At 45.4% G+C, this 22,962-nt stretch overlaps 1 protein-coding gene across 1 annotated transcript in view; it reads left to right on the top strand.

Moving 5' to 3' along the window:
• The window catches only part of ADAP1 (ArfGAP with dual PH domains 1), a 125,840-nt gene that overhangs the window by 34,876 nt on the left and 68,002 nt on the right, over positions 1 to 22,962 (top strand). Inside the window, 4 exon segments of the mRNA XM_040440686.1 lie at positions 10,193 to 10,323; positions 15,426 to 15,517; positions 22,225 to 22,307; positions 22,810 to 22,819. Of these exon segments, the coding sequence (XP_040296620.1) occupies positions 10,193 to 10,323; positions 15,426 to 15,517; positions 22,225 to 22,307; positions 22,810 to 22,819 (316 nt within the window).

A 22,962-nucleotide genomic window follows, 5' to 3' on the forward strand; every position in this document is an offset into this window, starting at 1 on the left:
GTCTTAGGCCTTATGCACACGACCATTTTTTTTGCGGTCCGCAAAAACGGGGTCCGTAGGTCCGTGATCCTTGTCCGTTTTTTCTTCCGTGGGTCTTCCTTGATTTTTGGAGGAATCCACGGACATGAAGGAAAAAGTCGTTTTGGTGTCCGCCTGGCCGTGCGGAGCCAAACGGATCAGTCCTGATTTACAATGCAAGTCAATGGGGACGGATCTGTTTGACGTTGACACAATATAGTGCAATTGCAAACGGATCCGTCCCCCATTGACTTTCAATGTAAAGTCAGGAGTCCCTATTATACCATCGGATCGGAGTTTTCTCCAATCCGATGGTATATTTTAACTTGAAGCGTCCCCATTACCATGGGAACGCCTCTATGTTAGAATATACCATCGTATTTGAGTTAGATCGTGAAAACTCATATCCGACAGTATATTCTAACACAGAGGCCTTCCCATAGTGATGGGAACGCTTCAAGTTAGAATATACTACGAACTGTGTACATGACTGCCCCCTGCTGTCTGGCAGCACCCGATCTCTTACAGGGGGCTGTGATCCGCACAATTAACCCCTCAGGTGCCGCACCTGAGGGGTTAATTGTGCGTATCATAGCCCCCTGTAAGAGATCAGGTGCTGCCAGGCAGGAGGGGGCACACCCCTCTCCCTCCCCAGTTTTAAATTCATTGGTGGCCAGTGTGCCCCCCCTCCCTCCCTCCCCTGTATTTAACTCATTGGTGGCCAGTGCGGCCCCCCTCCCTTCCCCTGTATTACTGTACATTCATTGGTGGCCAGTGGGCCCCCCTCCCTCCCCTGTATTACTGTACATTCATTGGTGGCCAGTGGGCCCCCCCTCCCTCCCCCTCCTAATTAAAATCCCCCCCCCCATCATTGGTGGCAGCGGAGAGTTCCGATCGGAGTCCCAGTTTAATCCCTGGGACTCCGATCGGTAACCATGGCAACCAGGACGCTACTGCAGTCCTGGTTGCCATGGTTACTTAGCAATTTTAGAAGCATTATACTTACCTTCGCTGTCTGTGACCGGCCGGGCGCTCCTCCTACTGGTAAGTGAAAGGTCTGTGCGGCGCATTGCCTATAGCACAGACCTGTCACTTACCAGTAGGAGGAGCGCCCGGCCGGTCACAGACATCGCAGGTAAGTATAATGCTTCTAAAATTGCTAAGTAACCATGGCAACCAGGACTGCAGTAGCGTCCTGGTTGCCATGGTTACCGATCGGAGCCCCAGCGATTAAACTGGGACTCCGATCGGAACTCTCCGCTGCCACCAATGATTAGGGGGGGGGATTTTAATTAGTAGGGGGAGGGAGGGGGGGCCGCACTGGCCACCAATGAATGTACAGTAATACAGGGGAGGGAGGGGGGGCCCACTGGCCATCAATGAATGTACAGTAATACAGGGGAGGGGGGACCCACTGGCCACCAATGAATGTACAGTAATACAGGGGAGGGAGGGGGGGGCCGCACTTGCCACCAATGAATGTAATACAGGGGAGGGAGGGAGGGGGGGCACACTGGCCACCAATGAATTTAAAACTGGGGAGGGAGGGGGGTGTGCCCCCTCCTGCCTGGCAGCACCTGATCTCTTACAGGGGGCTATGATACGCACAATTAACCCCTTAGGTGTGGCACCTGAGGGGTTAATTGTGCGGATCACAGCCCCCTGTAAGAGATCGGGTGTTGCCAGGCAGCAGGGGGCAGTCATGTACACAGTTCTTAGTATATTCTAACTTGAAGCGTCCCCATCACTATGGGAACGCCTCTGTGTTAGAATAGAAAAAGCTTTTATGCAGACGGATCTGCGATCCGTCTGTGTGAAGGTAGCCTACGGCCACGGATCACGGACGCGGATGCCAATCTTGTGTGCATCCGTGTTTTTTCACGGACCCATTGACTTGAATGGGTCCATGAACCGTTGTCCGTCAAAAAAATAGGACAGGTCATATTTTTTGGACGGACAGGAAACACGGATCACGGCCGCGGATGAACAACGGTGCATTTTCCAAGTTTTCAACGGACCCATTGAAAGTCAGTGGGTCCGCAGAAAATCACGGAAAACGGAACAACGGCCACGGATGCACACAACGGTCGTGTGCATGAGGCCTTATCTGGATGTATTGAATTCCTAGGTCCGAAACCAGTCAGGGTTAACATCAGCATGGAGGTTGTATGTTTCACTAATGAATACGTGGGTTTCTTCAAATGCTTCGATTTCATCCCACACTTCAAAAAATATGTAGGAAATTATGTATTATTACTGTCCTATATTTAGACAGCTTAAAACTAGACCAGGCAGGGAGAAGAGGCGCCACATTTATCACAACCGTGCACGCTGTGTTAAGGTGGATTTACATGGGACGATTCTGCAGCCGATTGTCGGGAAGGAAGCGTTCCTTCCCGACAGTTGGCTGCTCGTTCAGTGAAGGAGACCATGCATTAATCGATCCCTCGTCCTCGTACAGATTCATGGTTTCCGAGCAGCAGATCACTGTTTAGTCCACACGATCTGCTGCCCAGAAACTATGATCGGTGGTACCTGCATGAACGACAGGATCACCCGATGAACGAGCCCATCACTCGTTCATCCGGTGATCGGCATTACAGTTACACACAGGTAGATTTTCCGGAACGATAATCTGGACAATTATTGTGCTAGACTTGCTAGGATCCTTTTAAATGGGGCAGATACCGCCCTGACCGAGTGCCAATTGATGACGTACAAGTTTATTGTCGATCGTTTAAAGGCCTGAAACAAAGTAGGCAATGAATGATCGTTACTATGATCGTTCACCCCCATTTAATTTGCATATTTTCTGCAGCACATGCTCTGTTTGCACAGGATGTTGAGTGTGTAACAAACAATTTTTGGTGCCACTTGAAAGAGGAGATCAAACAAATGAGTGTTGTTGGATGATCGGGCGCGTAGGCCAATAAATCAGAATCAGCATTTGTATGAATGTTAATTCCCGATAATCGACCCGATCATCTGCAAGTGTAATAGGGACATGAGACACTTTTCCTTGGATAGGTCATCAGTATGTGATTGGTGGGGGCCCAACACCCAGGACCCTCGCTGATCAGCCGCTATACAATGTATGACGCTGCGCTTGGTAAGCTGAGAGAAGGCTGCGGCACTACTACCTTCTCAAACCGCTGATCAGTGCAGGCCTCGGGAGGCGGACCCCCACAACCTTAAATATATTCTTACTTAAAAGCAACCCCATCCAGTCTGACGGGGCTTCAGCTATTTTGCAAAGAAGAATGGCCAACAATTTTAGCCTCTCTATGTATGTGCAAAGCTGGTAGAGACATACCCTAAAAGACTTGCAGCTGTAATTGCATCGAAACTTGGTCCTACAAAGTATTGAATACAAATGCACCCCACGCTTTTAAGATTTTTGTTTATAAAAAATGTAGAAAACCATATATCTTTTCACTTCACAGATACTTGCTACTTTGTGTTGGTCTATCACGTAAAATCCCAATAAAACACATTAAAATTTGTGGGTGTAACATGTAAAAGTTCAAGGTATATGAATACTTTTTCAAGGCACTGTAAAGAATAGGTCACCAGTAAATAAAAAAGTCTCAGAAGACCGCTTTAACCTAAATAGTTTTCTAGTGAAGCGCAAAATGTATCTAAAGCACATAATAAATCTGGATATACACCAGTTCTTGGGCACAAATCGAGCCAGAAATACAGGAATAGATGATTGTTTAGAAGCCCCGGACACCATAGATTTCCTTTATGGGAAGTTTTGTATTGAGCATTGTTGTTTGTCCTGCACCAGTACCAGCTATTCTTTGTATGGGTTGATAGAGGACAAGTGAAAGCCGCAGCTCATTTTATTATCAACGATACTGTTATTTGTTACTTGAGCCTCTCACAAACCCGCCATCCAGTGCAGAAATGGAAAATCTTGACGGTTTTTATGTCTTTGTTAGCAGATCGATGTAAAAGCAATTATCAAGGCGAATTATGGATCTTCTTCCTCCAGTAGAGAAACTAAATGATGTTGGCAACTGGTATAAGCTACAACATGTAGTTATCGCCCGCATTGGCGCAACACTAAGCTTGTTTTGTTCACAGTATCGTTAGAAGGTTTGCAGGTCTAGACCATCTTCAACCTTGATGCTTGACCCAAGTTGCTGGTTAGAGTTTCCTCACCATCTATTTGGAGCAGCCATCTTGCCATCAAAAATGGATCCCTCAAGATCTGTTTGAACCCATTTGAAAAGGGTGAACAGAGCCTAATTCTGACGCTAAAATGAAAATAGATGTCTTTTCTCAATGGTCTGGACTCGGAAACATAGGGAGAAATTTATCAAAACTGGCTTAGGTGCCCAGATTCCCCCTTTGAGTTTTCAGAGCACCTTTTGGAAAATGAGAGGATCGATCTAATTGGTTGCTATGGGCGAGTCAGTTTTTCTTTGTACCAGTTTTGATAAATCTCCCTCATGGTGCATTGATGCCATGTTCGCTAGTCCCTAGCATGACTACCATGTAGCGTTGTGGGGTTAGAAGGTCTTCTACACCATCATGTTTGCTTTTACAGCAACAAATGCTCAAAATAATTGCCGTGAATGATGCATGATGGCTCTTCAGAACATACATAGTCATGGGTTAAACCATAAATCTCCTAACATTTGTTGAGGTGGGGGGGGGATCTGTTCCCAGAATCTGCCCCATAAAAAACAAATAAAATGCATCTTCCACAATTAGACTTCAGTGGCTAGAGATGAAAAGGAAAGAAGAGAAAAAAAGCACACATGGGTTAAGAACTGGAGGGAAAAATGGGGATGGAGGACATTGTCTTGGCACCAGTGCCTCATTCCAGAATGCTTGTCATCAGCCATATCGGGAAACCTGTTGATTCAGTAAACCTGTAGGTAGAGGGCATATTATGTCCTCCATGCAGAAAGCCAGCCCACTAGGAGCGTGTAAGAAGGTTGAGATGATCTCCATAGTCTTGGAATTGAATGCTATTTCATGAGAGGATACAGGAGTGTTTGGGACCCCTGCCGATCAGCTGTTTGAAAAGGCACCAGTAGGGAGTGCCGATGCCTTTTCTATCAGCTTACCAGCAGGAGTCCCGGGTGTTGACCACCACCGATCAGATACTGTTGGCCTATCCAGGGGATAGGTCATCAGTTAAAAAACCTCAGAATACCCCTTTGATGCAAATTGACCATGCATAAACCCCACCCTTTTTGTGGTCCATTTGGATAGTCTACGAACTGTTGACAAGTATCATTGGGCATAGACAGACAATTTTATACCAGCTAAATTTCATAACTGGACAGCTCCACCAAATATATAACTTTGATCCAGTTCCCTGCTTCCACAGGGTCCTGTATAATATTTATTGGTCTATGAATATTGCATACTTTTGCAGTTGTGCATTTTTCAGCTGTAACATTAAATGGGTTTTCTCGGAAAATCCTTTTAAAGAGGTTGTCTCATTTTTGGCTTTCCGCTCTGAATCATAGGGCTGTCCAAGGCGGTACTCCTCTGGAGCGTCCATATGCTCTAGTAGGGCATTAGGATGGAAGTTGTCTTCAGGAGGCAACACTTTAAGGAGAGTCTCTAAGCAGGCATCTTAAGCTGTAGACAGCATTACCGCTCCTACACGTATGCAGTAAACGGGTGGCTTCCCTGATCAAGCAGCTCGGGATATGATTTGACAACGCTAATGGCTCAGGACACGAGGGATGTTAAGCATGTCGTCGTTCAGTTTATCCCATTTGGCCACCAAATGTATTCCTTGCAGGCAAATGCTTCTTTGGAAGACTCATTTATACCATGCACATTGAGAGAGGAAGTTCCTGGTGACTACTCTGCTATAATATGAGCGCAAGCAAATTACCTTCAGGCCCCAGATATCACTGCATCACTTTTATCTCTCCAACACTATTGACTTTTATGTCTGCAACACAATTTCACGTGTTTACTGGAGACAAATCGCCATACTTTATAATCTTAATGTCTGAGGATCCATCATCCTTCCACCGCTTGATGGAGTCATGATCTTGACATTGCACATTGATTACGGTGGATTCCAGCTCATCGATCTTCTCACTGATCTTGAAGATGATGCTTAGAGTTTTCTGCTGGTTGTGTATTTTTATTTGGTTAGGCCTAGCATTTAACCCCTCCAGGCTATCCTATCCAGAACTGCTTGAGGTTGACCGCTTTAGTCATTACCTTTTTTGATAGAAGGGTCCCATGAAGGTAAGATGAGCACACGTTGACGCCAGAAATCACATGCAATCTGCAGGGACATCTTGCATTTTTTTTCTGCAGCACCCCCACTGGGAAAATGAAGCATTACATAGTCCCCCATTGACATCAATGACCTGTCAGCGGGCCAAAGAATGGAGCAGAGCTGCAGTATCGGGCACAGTTGCATGTATGGGGGGGGCCAATGTGTCTGGATAAACATTGAAGGGCATTGGCCCCTTCATTTGGCTGATCAGTGGGGGGCTTATCTGTACCTTAAAACCCCCTTTAAGGAGGAATGAAACTGTTCTTAGAGTCATTTTAATCTTATTGATCTACGCGTTTAACCTGTCACTATGAATAACGTTTCGAGTGAAAGAAATGCAGATCAGTAACGGTAGGCGCATTAATATGTCACATTAAATTCTCCAGAATCCCCGGCAAATCTTAATTTCTAAGGGGATTAGGGTATAATCAGTGGAGCTGCACCTTTCTTTGTTTTTTTTTCCAGGCTTGATCCTAAGTAAATCATATGTAGATCAAAGGAAGGAAATTCTGAAGCCGGCGATTTATCTGTTTTACACACTTTCCTCTTGGGGATGAATTGGCATTTTGCAGATTTAATATGTAAAGACAAGTTACGAGCACATTTGCTGCTTTTAAGGCGTTTGTGTTATTGAGCATCAGACAATCCATCCGTCTGCTGCCGGGGAAGGCATTAAATTAGCCGCAAATCTGCCGAAGAATCTGTTATGTCCTACTTAAGAAGTGCAGCCATAAAATCGCACGTTTTAGCAGAATGCGTTCACGTTGTAAGAGCGTTTCGGCAACTTATCTTGGAAAATTGCAAACCCGATGATAGGGGTCAGCAACCTCCGGCACTCGTGCAGTTGTAAAAATACAACTCCCAGCATGCTGCCTTCACTTCTATGGGAGTTAGGAGAACAACTAAGCTTGTGTGCACGGTGGGAGTTGTAGTTTCACAACAGCTGGAGGGCCAGAGTTTGCTGACCCCCTGCTATATTATATAGTGAGTGGCCAGGTTATGTGTAAGCAGAGTAGTAGCTAGGCTTTCCTTCACCTGGGGTATTCAGTTTACTGCCCCAGGCCCTGACTGGGGCACAGCCCCACGCCCCTACTTTAGTTACACCTTTGCCTTGTATGAATCGGTATAGGCCTGATTAAAGTCAAATTAGTCAATATACACCTTCAGGGGCTTTTTTATGATTGCATTTTACCCATATTGGGCTAAAAATCATTTTTTCAGTTGGTCTTTAAAATATTAAAATATTCAGCCGTTTTTGAGATACAGGGGTTAAAAATCAGTCTGTCTGCAAGCTGTCACGTTCTATTTTCTTTGCATCCCATCATCTGATGGCTCATGCGTAGCTCTTATCTCTGATCTCCTGACCCCTGGCCACCATAACCCATATATCAAAACAATTGTTGTTCCAGAAAGAAGATCAGTGGCAGCTACTTGTGACCCTACTCTTAGGGTTTATTAAACGTGTTGTGGTCATTTATTTTTATTTTTTTTGCCGCAACTCCTGAAAATGCCATTTCGATTCCCTAGGTTTATCTGTTAAACTCTCATTAGGTGGAATAACTTAGTTTAGAATGACTATTAAACTAAGCTATGATAAGCAGGTACAGGCGGAGATTGGTGTCTTGCCCGCTGCATTGACTGCATTCACTTTGATCGGTTCAGACGTCATATCTGTTCAGAGATGGATTACATGAGCTATAATTACGTGTGACGCATGTTTAGTTGGGATTCCAGCCAGGGACCAAACATCTTGACCTCAGGCATGTCACTAAGACAGTGTATGAGAGAGCTTAAAAAGGTTTTCCAACATTTTGATACTGATGATCTGTCCTCGGGATAGGTCATCAGTATCGGATCGGTGGGGGTCTGACACCCGGGGACCCCCGCCGATCAGTTGTTTGAGAAGGCATCGGCGCTGCTGAAAGCATAGCCGTGACCCATATTAATCAAATTTTTAAATCAGGATAAGTCATCAATATCTTTCCCATGATAACCCCTTTAGGCCTCATGCACACGACCGTTGTTTTATTCCGTGTCCGTTGTTCCGTTTTTCGTGATTTTCTGCGGACCCATTGACTTTCAATGGGTCCGTTGAAAACTCGGCTAATGCACCATTTGTCATCCGCGTCCGTGATCCGTGGTTCCAGTCCGTCAAAAAAATATAACCTGTCCTATTTTTTTCACGGAAAACGGTTCGCGGACCCATTCAAGTCAATGGGACCGTGAAAAAATGCGGAGGCACACAAGATTGTCGTCTGCATCAGTTTTTTCCCTATCATTTGCATGGCAAACTTGACTTAGACTTTTTTTTACTTTCCTTTATGTCTGGTGGTCCTCCAAAAATAAAGGAAGACACACGGAAACGGATCACGGAACAACGGAACCCCATTTTGCGGAACGGAACACAACAACGGTCGTGTGCATGAGGCCTTATTGCCATTTTTAGTCAGGTATTATTAGGGCTCTTTCACACGAGCGGATGCCGTGCGTGGAATCCACTGCGTGAGAGAGAGCCAAGCCCCGCTCCGGACAGCAGAGACACGGAGCAGTAACATGACTGATAACGCTCTGTGCCTCTCTGTGACCTTTTTACTACAAAATCACAGTGACAACTTTATCTCACTGGGATTTTGTAGTAAAAAGATCACAGAGAGGCACGGAGCGTTATCAATCATGTTACTGCTCCGTGTCTCTGCTGTCCGGAGCGGGGCTTGGCTCTCTCTCACGCAGTGGATTCCACGCACGGCATCCGCTCGTGTGAAAGAGCCCTAAATGAGATTTTTAATCGGGCATCATTTATCAGATTTTTTAGTCAGGTATTATTAATCATTTTTCCCAGTATTAATAAAGTTATTGCTATTATAGCTGAATTTATTGACAGTCCGCACATTTCTCGCTAGGCCAGATGTCTACCATATATACTATAACACAAAGTATGCTCTACATGGATGTCACTTGGTGTAATAATATAGGTGCTGACGGACCTTAGTTAGGTATTATTAATCAGATATTTTTTTATTTAGGGAGAATCTGTTTTTTATCAGGGTGAACAGTATTTTTTATTTTTTTGCTATTTTAGCTGACTTAGGCTACTGTACATTTACACGACCATAGTGTTTTGCGTTCCGCAAATTACGGATCTGCAAAACACGGATACCGGCCCTTGTGCGGTCCGCAAATTGTGGAACTATAATAGAAATGCCTATTCTTGTGCTCATCTTTTGCGGCCCCTTTGAAATGAATGGCTCCACATACGGTCATCTGAATGGGCCCTTATTGATACATGGCTGATCTCTCACTGGGTCAGATGTCCACCATATATGCTCCACCAGGATGTCATCTAGTGTAATAAGACAGGTGCCGAAAGCTAAGGTTGGAGCAATGGGCAGCCATGTGTCCTGTTCATCTACACCGTCTGAAGGCGTAAACTGCACAGTTCATCTTCTTTGAAAGTTTGCATCTTAATTTTTTTTGAGTAGGTGGATTTAGAATCCATATGCTCGAGAAAATGTCAGCTGATAGTCTTTTTTTAGTAGGTTGAGGAGCTGTTATTATCTACCAAATGTGCCGTATAAACTGTATTTCATTTTGCAATGCTTAAAGGGGCCCTGGAACATGCTCCTCTATGCTTGTATCTATATCAAGACAAAACGTGATGATATTAATATTCATTAAAGGTTGGGGTTGTGACAAGCACTCGTCCATTGAAAAGGAGGGTGGTTGACGCTTATTATTGTATAACCATTAGTGCAATATATGCCTATAAAACCTGATCAAATGTATACCAATTAACAAAGCAATAGGGGGATTATACATTTGGAGTAGAGCTGCCCTTTAAGAACATGTAAATGTTACCGTATTCTTGACCCTTCTGTAATAGGGAATGTCTGTCTGTTGTCACCTCCACAGATCCAGACTGGGCGTCGTACACTATTGGGGTATTCATTTGCCTGAACTGCTCCGGAATTCACCGCAATATCCCTCAGATCAGCCGAGTGAAATCTGTCCGCTTGGACCCATGGGATGATGTACAGATTGAGGTAGGAAAACTTTTTAATGTGAATCCATGATTTATTTATTTTTTATTGCTTGTGAGTGAATTTAAAGGGCTTACCAATACCCAGGCAGCCCCCCTGATGTTGGCATCGGAGCATTTCATGCTCCGATGCTCTCCCTTGCCCTGCGCAGGATCGCGCAGGGCGAGGGCTCTTTTATTTACAATAACACACTACCAGGCGGAGGCTTCCGCCCAGCAGTGTGTTCGGTGCCGTCACCGGCTTTGATGGGCCGGCTTTAGAGCTGCCCTAGCCGTTTTACAGGATAGGGCAGCGCTAAAGCCCGTCCATCAGTGCCGTGACGTCACCGGGCTCACTGCTGAGTGGAAGTCTCCGCCTGGCAGCCCTAAGGAGAGCTCGGTACGTCACCGGAACTCAGCACAGGGCAAAGGAGAGCATCGGAGCATGAACTGCTCAGATGCTCAAGTCAGGGGGGGCTACCTGGGTAAAAATGGGGATAAGTCCGGGTTCAGCTCTGAACCCGGACAACCCCTTTATAGGGAATAATTTTTATGGGATTCGCATGGCTCTCCTCTGACATTAGGGGCCAGTCGCTAGGATATGCCCCAATGTCTGATAGGTGAGGGTCACCTATACTTAAAATCGAGCCCGCATGCGCCGCTGCCCTCCATTCATTCCTATAAGAGTTCCGAAACGTTTCGTATGTCCCATAGAAATGAACGGGAAGTGCACTGCGCAAGCGTGACCACCACTCCATTCACTACTATGGGGCTTACGGAAATAGCTTAACCCAGTGCTTGGCTATTTTCGGCGCTCCCATAGGAATGAATGGAGGGCAGCTGCTACCCCTGGGACTTTGCGGGCTCCGTTTCAGAGGTGTGACCTGCACCTATCAGACATTGGGGGCATATCCTTGCGATTGGCCCTCAATGTCCAAGAGGGAATACCCCTTTAAATGGGTTGGCCCAAAGAAATATTGTACATTGGATGCAAATACTTTTGTAACTGCATGTAATTAAAATTTTCGGATAGTTACTAATTTATTCAATAAAAGTAATTTGCATAGCGCCACCTGCAGTTTTCTCTTCTCCTTATTTCTCTGGCCACCTCGCTGAGGTGGTCGCACCTGCTTAGTTCCATGATTCAACTGTCACCCGTCCTACCTGCTGTACCTGTGACAGTTACAGAGCGAGAACTGCAGCAAAAATTACACACTTACTGAGAAAGGACATGACCCCTGAGCTGTGATGGGAAGAGAGCTGCAGCAGAAAGGACATGTCCCCTCAGCTTCCCGCAGAAATATATCTAACAGAGCAATGAGTGAGGACATCTCTGGATCCATGTGAGGTACAGGGCTGGTTCTAGCTTTGTTAGAAAGAGGTTGCCATGTACTGTATGGTATCGGATTTATCCCAATCATGGGAGAACCAAACATTTGAATGGAACTACTTGGACCTCTTCTGTATTTTGGACCCGCTCCTGCACAAACTCTGATGCAAAATACTGACAATGCGAAAGTGACCTATGGTTGGTCTCACATCTGCGTTAGGAATTTTATTTTTGTGTTCCGTCATAGGATCCTATTCAAGCTGTGACGGATCCCAGTGGATGCCTTCCACTTATATTGGAGTCCGTCGGTTCCGTCATGGGGTCTATCATTTCACTGGAAAAATGAGTGCTGCGTACTGTTCTATTTACTGGCAATGATGATGTTATCCACAAGCTTTCAGCGCAGATGTGGACAGAGCCTGAAATAGAGTCGTCTGAACCTCACCCATTTCTCCTGACTCCACCATAAACATGCACACTCAGCATTTTCTCAATGGGGAAATAAGCCAAGGGTCTGGCATCTCCCACAAGAACCAAGAGACCGAAGTCCAAAACGTCGGATCCTTCTTTTCCCCCACATCTGCAGGCCTGACCGACGTGTATATCTAACATGTTCACTGTAGATCAGCACTAAACCTCATTACGATAACATCTAGAGGCAGTTTCAGAAGCAGCTTGACAGTAAGCAGATCCTTTCCCTGCGTATCATTTATCCCGTCCGTGCCCGAGACGCCTTCACACTGCGCTGCTTAATGATAACATCTACAATGTCTAAAAGCCTCTGTGAAATCTCGACAGGCGATGACTTTTTGATGCGTTTCTCAAGAAATGGTTGCACGACTGATCCGACACCTCTGCCTGCCTTGTGCGGAGCGCGAGGAAGGAAAAAGTCCTCCTTTCAGCTATTTGATCATTCTTAAGACGCAGCCACAGGAGACTTTTCATGTAACAGTGTGAAGTGTTTGCAGATCTGTAGCCCTCAGATGAACCAGGAGATGCATTATGGCGCTGCGTTCTTATATTACCAGTTTGGCTTTATATAGTTTTTATATCTGATGTTGTGCGGGTGTGTGAGCTCGGGCATAGACGGTACAGCACGGCAGAAGAGGCCTTGGTTCGCAGGGCTTGGAATCAATTTTTCTTGTCCAATTCAAATATACACATTTAGCCATGTTGTCTTAGTGACGGGGTGAGATAAGTGGCTGCCAGACATATACATTGACGCCCATCTCCCATAATCTCAACTTGTCCGATTCTTGATGTCATCTGTGCTTGTATACGTTAGAGGCCAGTCATCGGCCTAAGCTGTCACAGGAGACGATGTAAAGTGTTTGCAGAACTGTAGAACTCCGGGAGATGCATTATGGCGCTGCGTTCTTATAGAAAGGTTTGGTCAGTGTATTACCAGTTGGGCTTTATATAGTTTTTATATCTGATGTGCGGGTGTGTGAGCTCGGGCATAGACGGTACAGCATGGCAGAAGAGGCCTTGGTTCGCAGGGCTTGGAATAGATTTTTCTTGTCCAAGATACATATTTAGCCATGTTGTCTGTTGGCTGTCAGACGTACACGTTGACTCTTATCCCACATAATCTCAACTTGTCCGATTTTTTTTAATGTCAGCTGTGCCTATATACGTTAGAGGCCAGTCATCGGAGACTTTTCAAGTAACAATGTAAAGTGTTTACAGATCTGTAGATCTCAGATTAACCGGGAGATGCATTATGGCATTGCGTTTCTTATAGAAAGTTTCGGTCAGTGTATTACCAATGGAGCTTTATATAGTTATATTTCATGTTGTGTGGGTGTGTGAGCCCGGGCATAGATGGTACAGCATGGCAGCAGACGCCTCAGTTCTCAGGGCTTGGAATAGTTTTTCTTGTGCAAATCAAAACTAAATACACATTTAGCTGAACAGCCATGTTGCCTTAATAAGGGGGTGAGATAAGTGGCTGCCAGACGTACACATTGACACCTATCTCTCATAATATCGACTTATTTGATTCTTGATGTCAGCTGTTTCTAAGTACATTAGAGGCCATCACGTGGATGGGAGCAGCACGTCATCATTTCTGGGCAATGTCAGACTGGAGTTCCTTGGGCCCATCAAAGGAAATTATTGTCAAGGGTCAACCCATTTATCATCAATAAACTGAAATAGGCTTTTAATCAAAGAAATTAAAGGGGTTGTCTCACTTCAGCCAATGGCATTTGTCATGTAGACAAATTAATGCAAAGCACTTCCTAATGTATTGTTATTCTCCATATTGCGTCCTTCGCTGGCTTCATTAATTTTTCCATTGCATTTTACACTGCTCAAATCCAAGGGTTACGGCCTCAGCTGCAGCACAGATACGAGGTGCCTGTGTGCACTCCCACGCTTTTTCCTATAGTGTGCAAGAACGACCACCGCGGCTGGATTGCAGTGTGGTCGTAAACCCTGGAGGCGAGCAGTATATAAAGGTGATGGAAAAATAAATCAAGCCAACAAAGGAGACAATATGGACAATCACAATACATTAGCAAGTGCCTTGTATTCACTTTCTCTATATGATAAATGCCATTTGCTGAAGTGAGACGACCCCTTTAACTCTAGTGGTGATTGATTCGCTCCAAATGTTTTTTAATTTTATTTTTTTTCAAGACCTTTGGGGCCCAATGTGATATTGGAACCTAAGCCCACCTATGCCCTTTTTATTTTTTTTTATATTTTTTTACTGCCCCAAATTCTGTCGCCCCACGAGTGATGTAGTTGTACTGGCCACGGTTGTCATTTACTTACTCTCGGTTGGGTGTTACTGGGGATGAACCTGGCAATGTGCAGGGTTCATTTTGGTTCGGGCTTGCCACCCTGGTTTTTCCCGCGGGTCTGTGTTTTCTTTGCTGCAGCGGTGACCACCTGACCACTTAGGCTGGTGATTGGCTGCAGCCTCATTGTGGATTTATGGATACTTTGCTGCTGTAGCCAAGTGAACTCAGATTGGAAATGAGGACCGGAGCAGCAGCGCTGGAACGGTGGGGATGTAACTGGCAAGTACACCTTCCTTCATTATTTTATGACAACTCACCCACCCCCCTCAACATTTGTCAGCAAGTTGGAAAACCCCTTTAATACAGACCTCCCAGAGTGGCCGATACGAGGTGCTGATCATAATTACCTGATCCCTGGGGTTCCATCTCTGTCGCTCTCGGGCCGGCTGTTTTTCTCCCTGCGGTGCTGAAATCAGCATAAGTCGACAGAAGGACGTGTGTCCTGCTCCCCTTGCTTCACGCGACCACTCGTCGTGATGCATCGGGAGGAGGTCACCGCTGCAGCCAATCACAGGCCCCTCACGTGTCACTCCGTCAATGGATGTTGATTTCAGCCCTGCAGGGAGAGGATCAGCTACTCTGGGGGGGTCTGTATTCATCATGGATAACCCCTTTAAGACAGCGAATCATAAAAACTGCTGAGGATAGCATCAGTTCTAGGTCACGAAGACCTCATGCACACGACTGTGTTCGTTTTTCGATCTGCAAACAATGGATTCTTAAAAAACAGATTAGGACCTGCAGTGGGATACCCAGATCGGGCACACGGATCCGTGGGAAAAAAAGGGATGTGTGCATGGCTTCAATGAATTCTATGGCGCAGTGTGCTATCGGTTTAAAAATGGATAATGTATTGAAGAGAAATAGGGTCGTGTTCATGAGCCTGTATACTGAATTGTTGCCTTTGACCTTGAATTTTTTTTTTTTTTTTTTAGCTGCTGCAAAAATTTCCTATTTCTTTCATTTTTTTTAAATATTTTTTTTCAGTACATGTCATGCCTGGGAAACAAAGTAGCGCAAGCAAAGTTTGAGTCTAAAGTGCCAGCATTTTATTACAAGCCAGCAGCTTCCGACTGCCAGTGAGTAATTCCGTATATTAACCTCTGTATTTTGTTTTATGTATTTACCCTTAAAGGAGCACTCCGGGCTAAACGGATGCACTGTGCCTGTTGTTGGTGGGGATGCCTGCGGATGTCTTTTTTAATAATATATTCAGGGCCGTCTTTAATATTGATTGGACCCTGGGCAAGAATTTACTTAGGCCCCCTGGATCCCGCCTTCCCACACCCTAGCATGCGATCACGCCCTCCACCACAACACACACACACACACAAAAAGCCACACACCTCGTAGATTAGTAAACTTTAACAATGATGAGTGGCAACTAGAGGAGTTCCTTGGCAGTAATGTAAATACTGTCTTTTTTTTTCTGAAAAGGCAGTGTTTACATTAAAAGCTTGCAGAGACACCAGAACTACTACATTTAGCTGTTGTGGTTCTGGTGACTATAGTGTCCCTTCTATTTTTTTTTACAATGTGCAGATAGTACTGTACTACTAACCCCTCCATCCACCCCTACATACAGGGTAATACAGTGCCACATAGAGTACAGACCAAAAGTTTGGACACACCTTCTCATTCAAAGAGTTTTCTTTATTTTCATGACTATGAAAATTGTAGATTCACACTGAAGGCATCAAAACTATGAATTAACACATGTGGAATGATATACATAACAAACAAGTGTGAAACAACTGAAAATATGTCATATTCTAGGTTCTTCAAAGTAGCCACCTTTTGCTTTGATTACTGCTTTGCACACTCTTGGCATTCTCTTGATGAGCTTCAAGAGGTAGTCCCCTGAAATGGTTTTCACTTCACAGGTGTGCCCTGTCAGGTTTAATAAGTGGGATTTCTTGCCTTATAAATGGGGTTGGGACCATCAGTGGCGTTGAGGAGAAGTCAGGTGGATACACAGCTGATAGTCCTACTGAATAAACTGTTAGAATTTGTATTATGGCAAGAAAAAAGCAGCTAAGTAAAGAAAAACGAGTGGCCATCATTACTTTAAGAAATGAAGGTCAGTCAGTCAGCCGAAAAATTGGGAAAACTTTGAAAGTAAGGGCTATTTGACCATGAAGGAGAGTAATGGGGTGCTGCGCCAGATGACCTGGCCTCCACAGTCACCGGACCTGAACCCAATCGAGATGGTTTGGGGTGAGCTGGACCGCAGAGTGAAGGCAAAAGGGCCATCAAGTGCTAAGCATCTCTGGGAACTCCTTCAAGATTGTTGGAAGACCATTTCAGGGACTACCTCTTGAAGCTCATCAAGAGAATGCCAAGAGTGTGCAAAGCAGTAATCAAAGCAAAAGGTGGCTACTTTGAAGAACCTAGAATATTACATATTTTCAGTTGTTTCACACTTGTTTGTTATGTATATAATTCCACATGTGTTAATTCATAGTTTTGATGCCTTCATAGTCATGAAAATAAAGAAAACTCTTTGAATAAGAAGGTGTGTCCAAACTTTTGGTCTGTACTGTACCTCTTACATCCAGTGACGTTTCTTTGATGTAGATTTTCTCTTTCCTCATCTTCTCCTTTCACACCAGACCACCATTTTTCAGCCATTTCTCGTCTCTGCAGTTTGACAAACAAAATCTTAGTTTACTACTTTTCCATCATCCTCCCATCTTCCCCCAATACTGTGCCGCTGTGCTCCCCAATACTGTACTGCAGAAACAGATAAACCCCCTGATAATACTAGTACCATGCAGATAGTGCCCATCAATAATTATTGGCACACAGTGCCCTAAAATAACTGCGCCCAGCAAATAGTGCCCCTTACACTAATAGTGTAAACATAATGTCCCCCAAAAATAATTGTGGTAAGCTGATATATACTGTGCCAAGGTGCCCCCACAGTAATAGTGCTCCCAAAAGTCCCACCAATAGGAATGATTCTCTGCTAGAGCACACATAGTAGTAATAGTGCTCCTACAGTGCCCCCAATATGTCCCCACTGTGCCCCAGAAGTAATAATGCTCCCATAGTGCCCATACTAGTAATCATGTTCCCCATAGACCCCCAGTAGTAATAAAGCCCATCATAATGCCCCCAGTAGTAATAATTCTCCTTATAATGTGCCAGTGCAAAAAATACCCCCTTTTAATGCCCCCAGTTGAGCTAATGTCCCCATAATGTGCCAGTGTAAAATGCCCCCAGTAAATGCTCCCATAGTACTCCTCTCCCCCCTTCTTCCTAGTGCCTCCCATAATGTACCAATATAAATTCCCCATATTTAGTGCCCCAGTAGATGCCCTCAGTGTCCCCCATAATTTGCAAGTATAAAATACCCCTTCTTAGTGCCCCCCATAGATGAGCCCATAGTACTCCTCTCTCTCCTTCCCCATAGTACCCACCATAATGTGCCCCAGTATAAAATGCCCCTATACAGAGCCCCCTATATAAAAGCCCCCATAGTGCCCCCAATAATGTGCCAGTAAAAAGTGCCCCCTTAGATGCCCCCACAGTGCCCCCCAATAATGTGCCAGTAAGATGTGCCCCCATAGATGCCCCCCAATTATGTGCCAGTAACAAGTACCCCCATAGATACCCCCAATCATGTGCCAGTAACAAGTACCCCTATAGATGCCCTCCAATCATGTGCCAGTAACAAGTGCCCCCATAGATGCCCCCCAATCATGTGCCAGTAACAAGTGCCCCCATAGATGCCCCCCAATCATGTGTTAGTAACAAGTACCCCCATAGATGCTCCCTAATCATTTGCCAGTAACAAGTATCCCCATAGATACCCCCCAATCATGTGCCAATAACAAGTTCCCACATAGATGCCCCCAAATCATGTGCCAGTAACAAGTGCACCCATAGATGCCCCCCAATCATGTGCCAGTAACAGGTGCCCCATAGATACCCCCCAATCATGTGCCAGTAACAAGTGCCCCCATAGATGCCCCCAATCATGTGCCAGTAACAAGTGCCCCCATAGATGCCCCCCAATCATGTGTTAGTAACAAGTACCCCCATAGATGCTCCCTAATCATTTGCCAGTAACAAGTATCCCCATAGATACCCCCCAATCATGTGCCAATAACAAGTTCCCACATAGATGCCCCCAAATCATGTGCCAGTAACAAGTGCACCCATAGATGCCCCCCAATCATGTGCCAGTAACAGGTGCCCCATAGATACCCCCCAATCATGTGCCAGTAACAAGTGCCCCCATAGATGCCCCCAATCATGTGCCAGTAACAAGTGCCCCCATAGATGCCCCCCAATCCAGTTCCAGTAAGTAGTACCATATAAAAAAATAAACACTTATACTTACCTCCATCAGGCTGGCAGCGATGCGATGCAGGCCTCGTTCGGCCAGCCTATCGGAGGAACGGGGAAGGGAGACGCCTCTCCCTCCCCTGCCCCGACGTAGCACATCTATCTGTATCGCTGTCCTGAGGACGGCGATGCAGATAATTATGGAGATGAGCGCTTCCACAATGGAAGCGCTCATCTCCCTGTGCCCTGCCGCCGCCCCCCACTTGTCACCAGGGCCCTGCTAGTGCCCCCTGGAATTTTGTGCCCGCCACTGGCCAGCGGGGCTCAAGAGGCAGCTGCCGTTAAAGACGGCCCTGAATATATTGAGGAATTGCTATCACGGGCTGTACAGGATGAGCAGAAACAGCGCCACACCTGTCCATGGGTTGTGTCTAGAGATGAAAGAACCTGAATTTTACAGGTTCGGCGTTCGGGCTGTAAAGAAATTCCGTTATGGATTCCAATATAACGGAATTCGTAGATGGAACGCAAAAACGGAAGCCTTTAAAGGATAACTGTCATATTTATTTTTTATTTGCTAGTTTATTAGAGCTAGGCATGTATACCTGAGTTAGTCTGTCAATAATTGCCAAAAGATCTGTAATGACCTTATAATAACAGCTTTCATTAATGTCCTCTGTCCCTTTCCACTGCTCCCGTAAAAGACTGTTGCTATGGCTTGTCTGTCTCCGGCTAGGAAGACGGAGGGGCGGTCCTTCACACTGCATGCCTGCATTAGGCTTCAGAGTGAGGAGGCGTGTCTCTCAGTAATCCAATCCGATTGGCTGGCAGGGAGCTGCTGGCTACAGCAAGTGTGTATGTGAAGTGAGGGAAAGCAGTTTTGGCCTCAGAGAACTGGCATAGGAGCCATCTTGTAGGATTCAAAACAGCCGTAACTAAGGGGAAAACTCAAGGAAAACTGTTGTAAGTGAAGAAACTAAAGATTGCTTTATGCATAATGCTGCTGCAGCAGTAACATATGCTAAAATAGATTTTTTGGTGAAAATATGACAGTTCTCCTTTAAGAAGCATTCCATTTTGTATTCCATCATAATAGAAGTCTATGAGCAGCATAATTGATCCTTCCTGGTTTCCGTTATGCAGGATGGAAAACAAAGTCCTGCTTAACGGAAACCAGGCGGTTCCGTTATGCTTGGCCATAGACTTCTATTTTGACAGAATGCAAAATGGAAAGCCTCTTAAAGGCTTCCGTTTTGCGTTCCATCTACGAATTCTGTTCTATTCGGTTATAACGGAATCCATAACGGAATTTCTTCACAGCCTGAACGCCGAACCTGTAAAGTTCGGGTTCGCTCATCCCTAGCTGTGTCTGGTATTGCAGCCCAGCTCCACTGAAGTAAACCCGGCTGAGCTGCAATACCATATGCAACCTGTGGACAGCTGTGGCGCTGTTTTTAAAAGAAAGCAGCCATGTATTGATTTAAAAAGCCAGTCCTCAATATAATGCTTTGATATTGTCGGAATAGCTTACTTGCCTGTATATAATAACCTGTATAGTTCTGGGGGAATATCAGATCTGTGCTTTTTCCCTGCAGATTATTATTTGTTTTTAAAGGGCTTGTGCCAAGTGTGAAAGAAGTTATCCCCTGCTTGGACCCCCACTGATCCCGAGAGGGGGGACACATGTTCTCATCCTAATGGAGCAGCGGGCCAAGCATGTCCTCTGCTGCTGCATTTACTTTCTGTTGGATTGCCGGAGATAGCCGAGCACAACACTCATGGGGCCCCCGTTCTCCGGATCAGTGGGGGTCGAATTTTGTACTTGCCACAGCCCGTGTAAAGGGCATCTGTCAGCAGTTTTGTACCTATGAAACTGTCTGACCTGTTACATGTGCGCTTGGCAGCTGAAGGCATCCTTGTTGGTCCCATGTTCATATGTGTCCGCATTGCTGAGAAAAATGAAGTTTTAATATATGCAAATGAGCCTCTAGGAGCAACGGGGGCGTTACCATTACACCTAGAGGCTCTGCTCTCTCTGCACCTGCTGGGCCCTCTCTCCTTTGGTTGACAGGGCCAGGCAGTGTAAACATCATCACACCTGGCCGTCCTTTTCATCTTTTCAGCTGCAGATTTGCCAATTCCCTGGCTCCTCTTCTGTCCTCCAAGATGGCCGCACCGCTTCTCAGACTATCTGGTGCACACTGTGGATTTGGTAGTCCAAGACACTTCCTCCTGCCCTTGGATTGGCCAGCATTGCTCATGTGAGCAGTGCTGGCCAATCCAGGAGCAGGGCTGGACAAACAGGAAGTGTCCTGGACTACCAAATGCAATAGTCTGAGAAGCGGTGCGGCCATATTGGATGACAGAAGAAGAGCTGAGAATTGGCGGATCTGCAGCTGAAAATGTAAGTGTTCTGTTCCTTCCCAAGTAAATGTAATTTTTTTTTTTCTTGAACCGGAGGGTCGCTTTAAAGAGGTTTTCCAGCGAGCATGGCACTGTGACCTTCATGCCCATTAGCTGTTGTTATAGCAGGCCCAGCAGGGATCATAGTAGCAGGGACCAAAGCAGCGCTGCAGCAGCGGCGGGACATTTAAAAGTTGAATAACGTATTTCTCTTTAAAGGGGTAGGCAGCGATCAGGGGGCTGTAAAGACCACCTGAAATATTTGCAAATCTCCCTTTTAAAGGGGTTGTTGTCTCACTTCAGCAAATGGCATTTATCATGTAGACAAAGTTAATACAAGGCACTTACTAATGTATTGTGATTGTCCATATTGTCTCTTTTGATTGCTTGATACATTTTTCCATCACATTATACACCTACGACCTCCTTGTAATCCATCAGCGGTGGTCGATAGAAAAAAGCACCAGTCTGTGTGAGCTCCCACGGTCCCCGCCACCAGAGAGGCCGGCACTTTTTCCTATAGTATGCAAGCACGACCACTGCTGATGGATTGCAGGGCGGTCATAACCATGGAAACGAGCCATGAATCCAGCCAGCAAAGGAAGCAATATGGACAATCACAATACATTAGTAAGTGCCCTGTATTAACTTTCTCTACATAATAAATGCCACTTACTAAAGTGACACAACCCCTTTAAGGTATCAGAATTAGAGATGGGCAAACCTTTTGGTTCATTTAGGTTTGCAGAATTTTTCAAAAAGTTCAGTTTGGACCCGAATTGATTCTACCTGAACCAAAAATTCCTCCAATTGCGCTCTCCTTTTCTCCCCAATTTGTCTGAAGCAAATCACAAAAATTTTGAGTTCGTTAGAATCCAAACTTTTTGGGAAATTCGGTACAAATCATGTTAGGTCAGAATCCATTCGCTCGTCCTTAGAACGCCTCTCCATCCTGACAGGACAGTGGCCTCTTTGCCACTTTATTGTATTTTCAATCCTTAGCTGTTTCAGTAAGACGTGTGAGCAGATAAGGCGGCACCGGCGGCGCCTCTAATGTCCTCGCTGAATTCGGTGTCCTTTGTGCTTGCAGAGTGCTCCGCGAGCAGTGGATCAGAGCCAAGTACGAGAGGAAAGAGTTCATCTACATTGAGAAGCAGGAGCCGTATTCTGCAGGTATGGACGCTCAGCCTAGTAGAGCTTCTCCTAATCCTTTTTGCCGCCTGGAGTGAAATAAACCAGAAGGCAGCACATCACACCAGCCGCTCTGCAATCCTCCAGGATCAGACAGCGCTTTACAAATATTACAACAATTTCAACTCTGCTGTGTACTTTTAGGCTATTAATGCCTTTGGTTGGCATGGGAAATCCATGCCAGTCAGAGAGATGTTTTCTTCAACTGTTCTTCTATTGTTCTTGCTTAGGAATATGACTCTTAAAGGGACACCCCCTTTTTTTTCCACCAGCTCCCCATATTGTTGAGTTAATCACTTGGGTTCCTTCCACTAGAATACGCTGACATTTACGCCTGTAATGCTCTTTGCTTCGGCTTTCTCCTCTTGCTCCTGAAATGCTTGGCGGGTGAAATTGTGACTGGCCATGCATTTTCCCTGCAGCGGCCACTACAGGAGAAATGGGGTATTACATAGACGCAAATGTAAAACATGTTCAGCGGTAGCATATAGGGAGTGCAGAGGTAGCAGTCACAACCAGACCCTTAGGCTACTTTCACACTAGCGTTAATGTTTTCCGGTATTGAGATCCGTCATAGGGTCTCAGCACCAGAAAAAAACGCTTCAGTTTTGTCCCCGTTGATTGTCAAGGGGACAAA

The sequence above is a fragment of the Bufo bufo genome, chromosome 7, assembly GCF_905171765.1.
Source record: "Bufo bufo chromosome 7, aBufBuf1.1, whole genome shotgun sequence".
Taxonomy (NCBI): domain Eukaryota; kingdom Metazoa; phylum Chordata; class Amphibia; order Anura; family Bufonidae; genus Bufo; species Bufo bufo.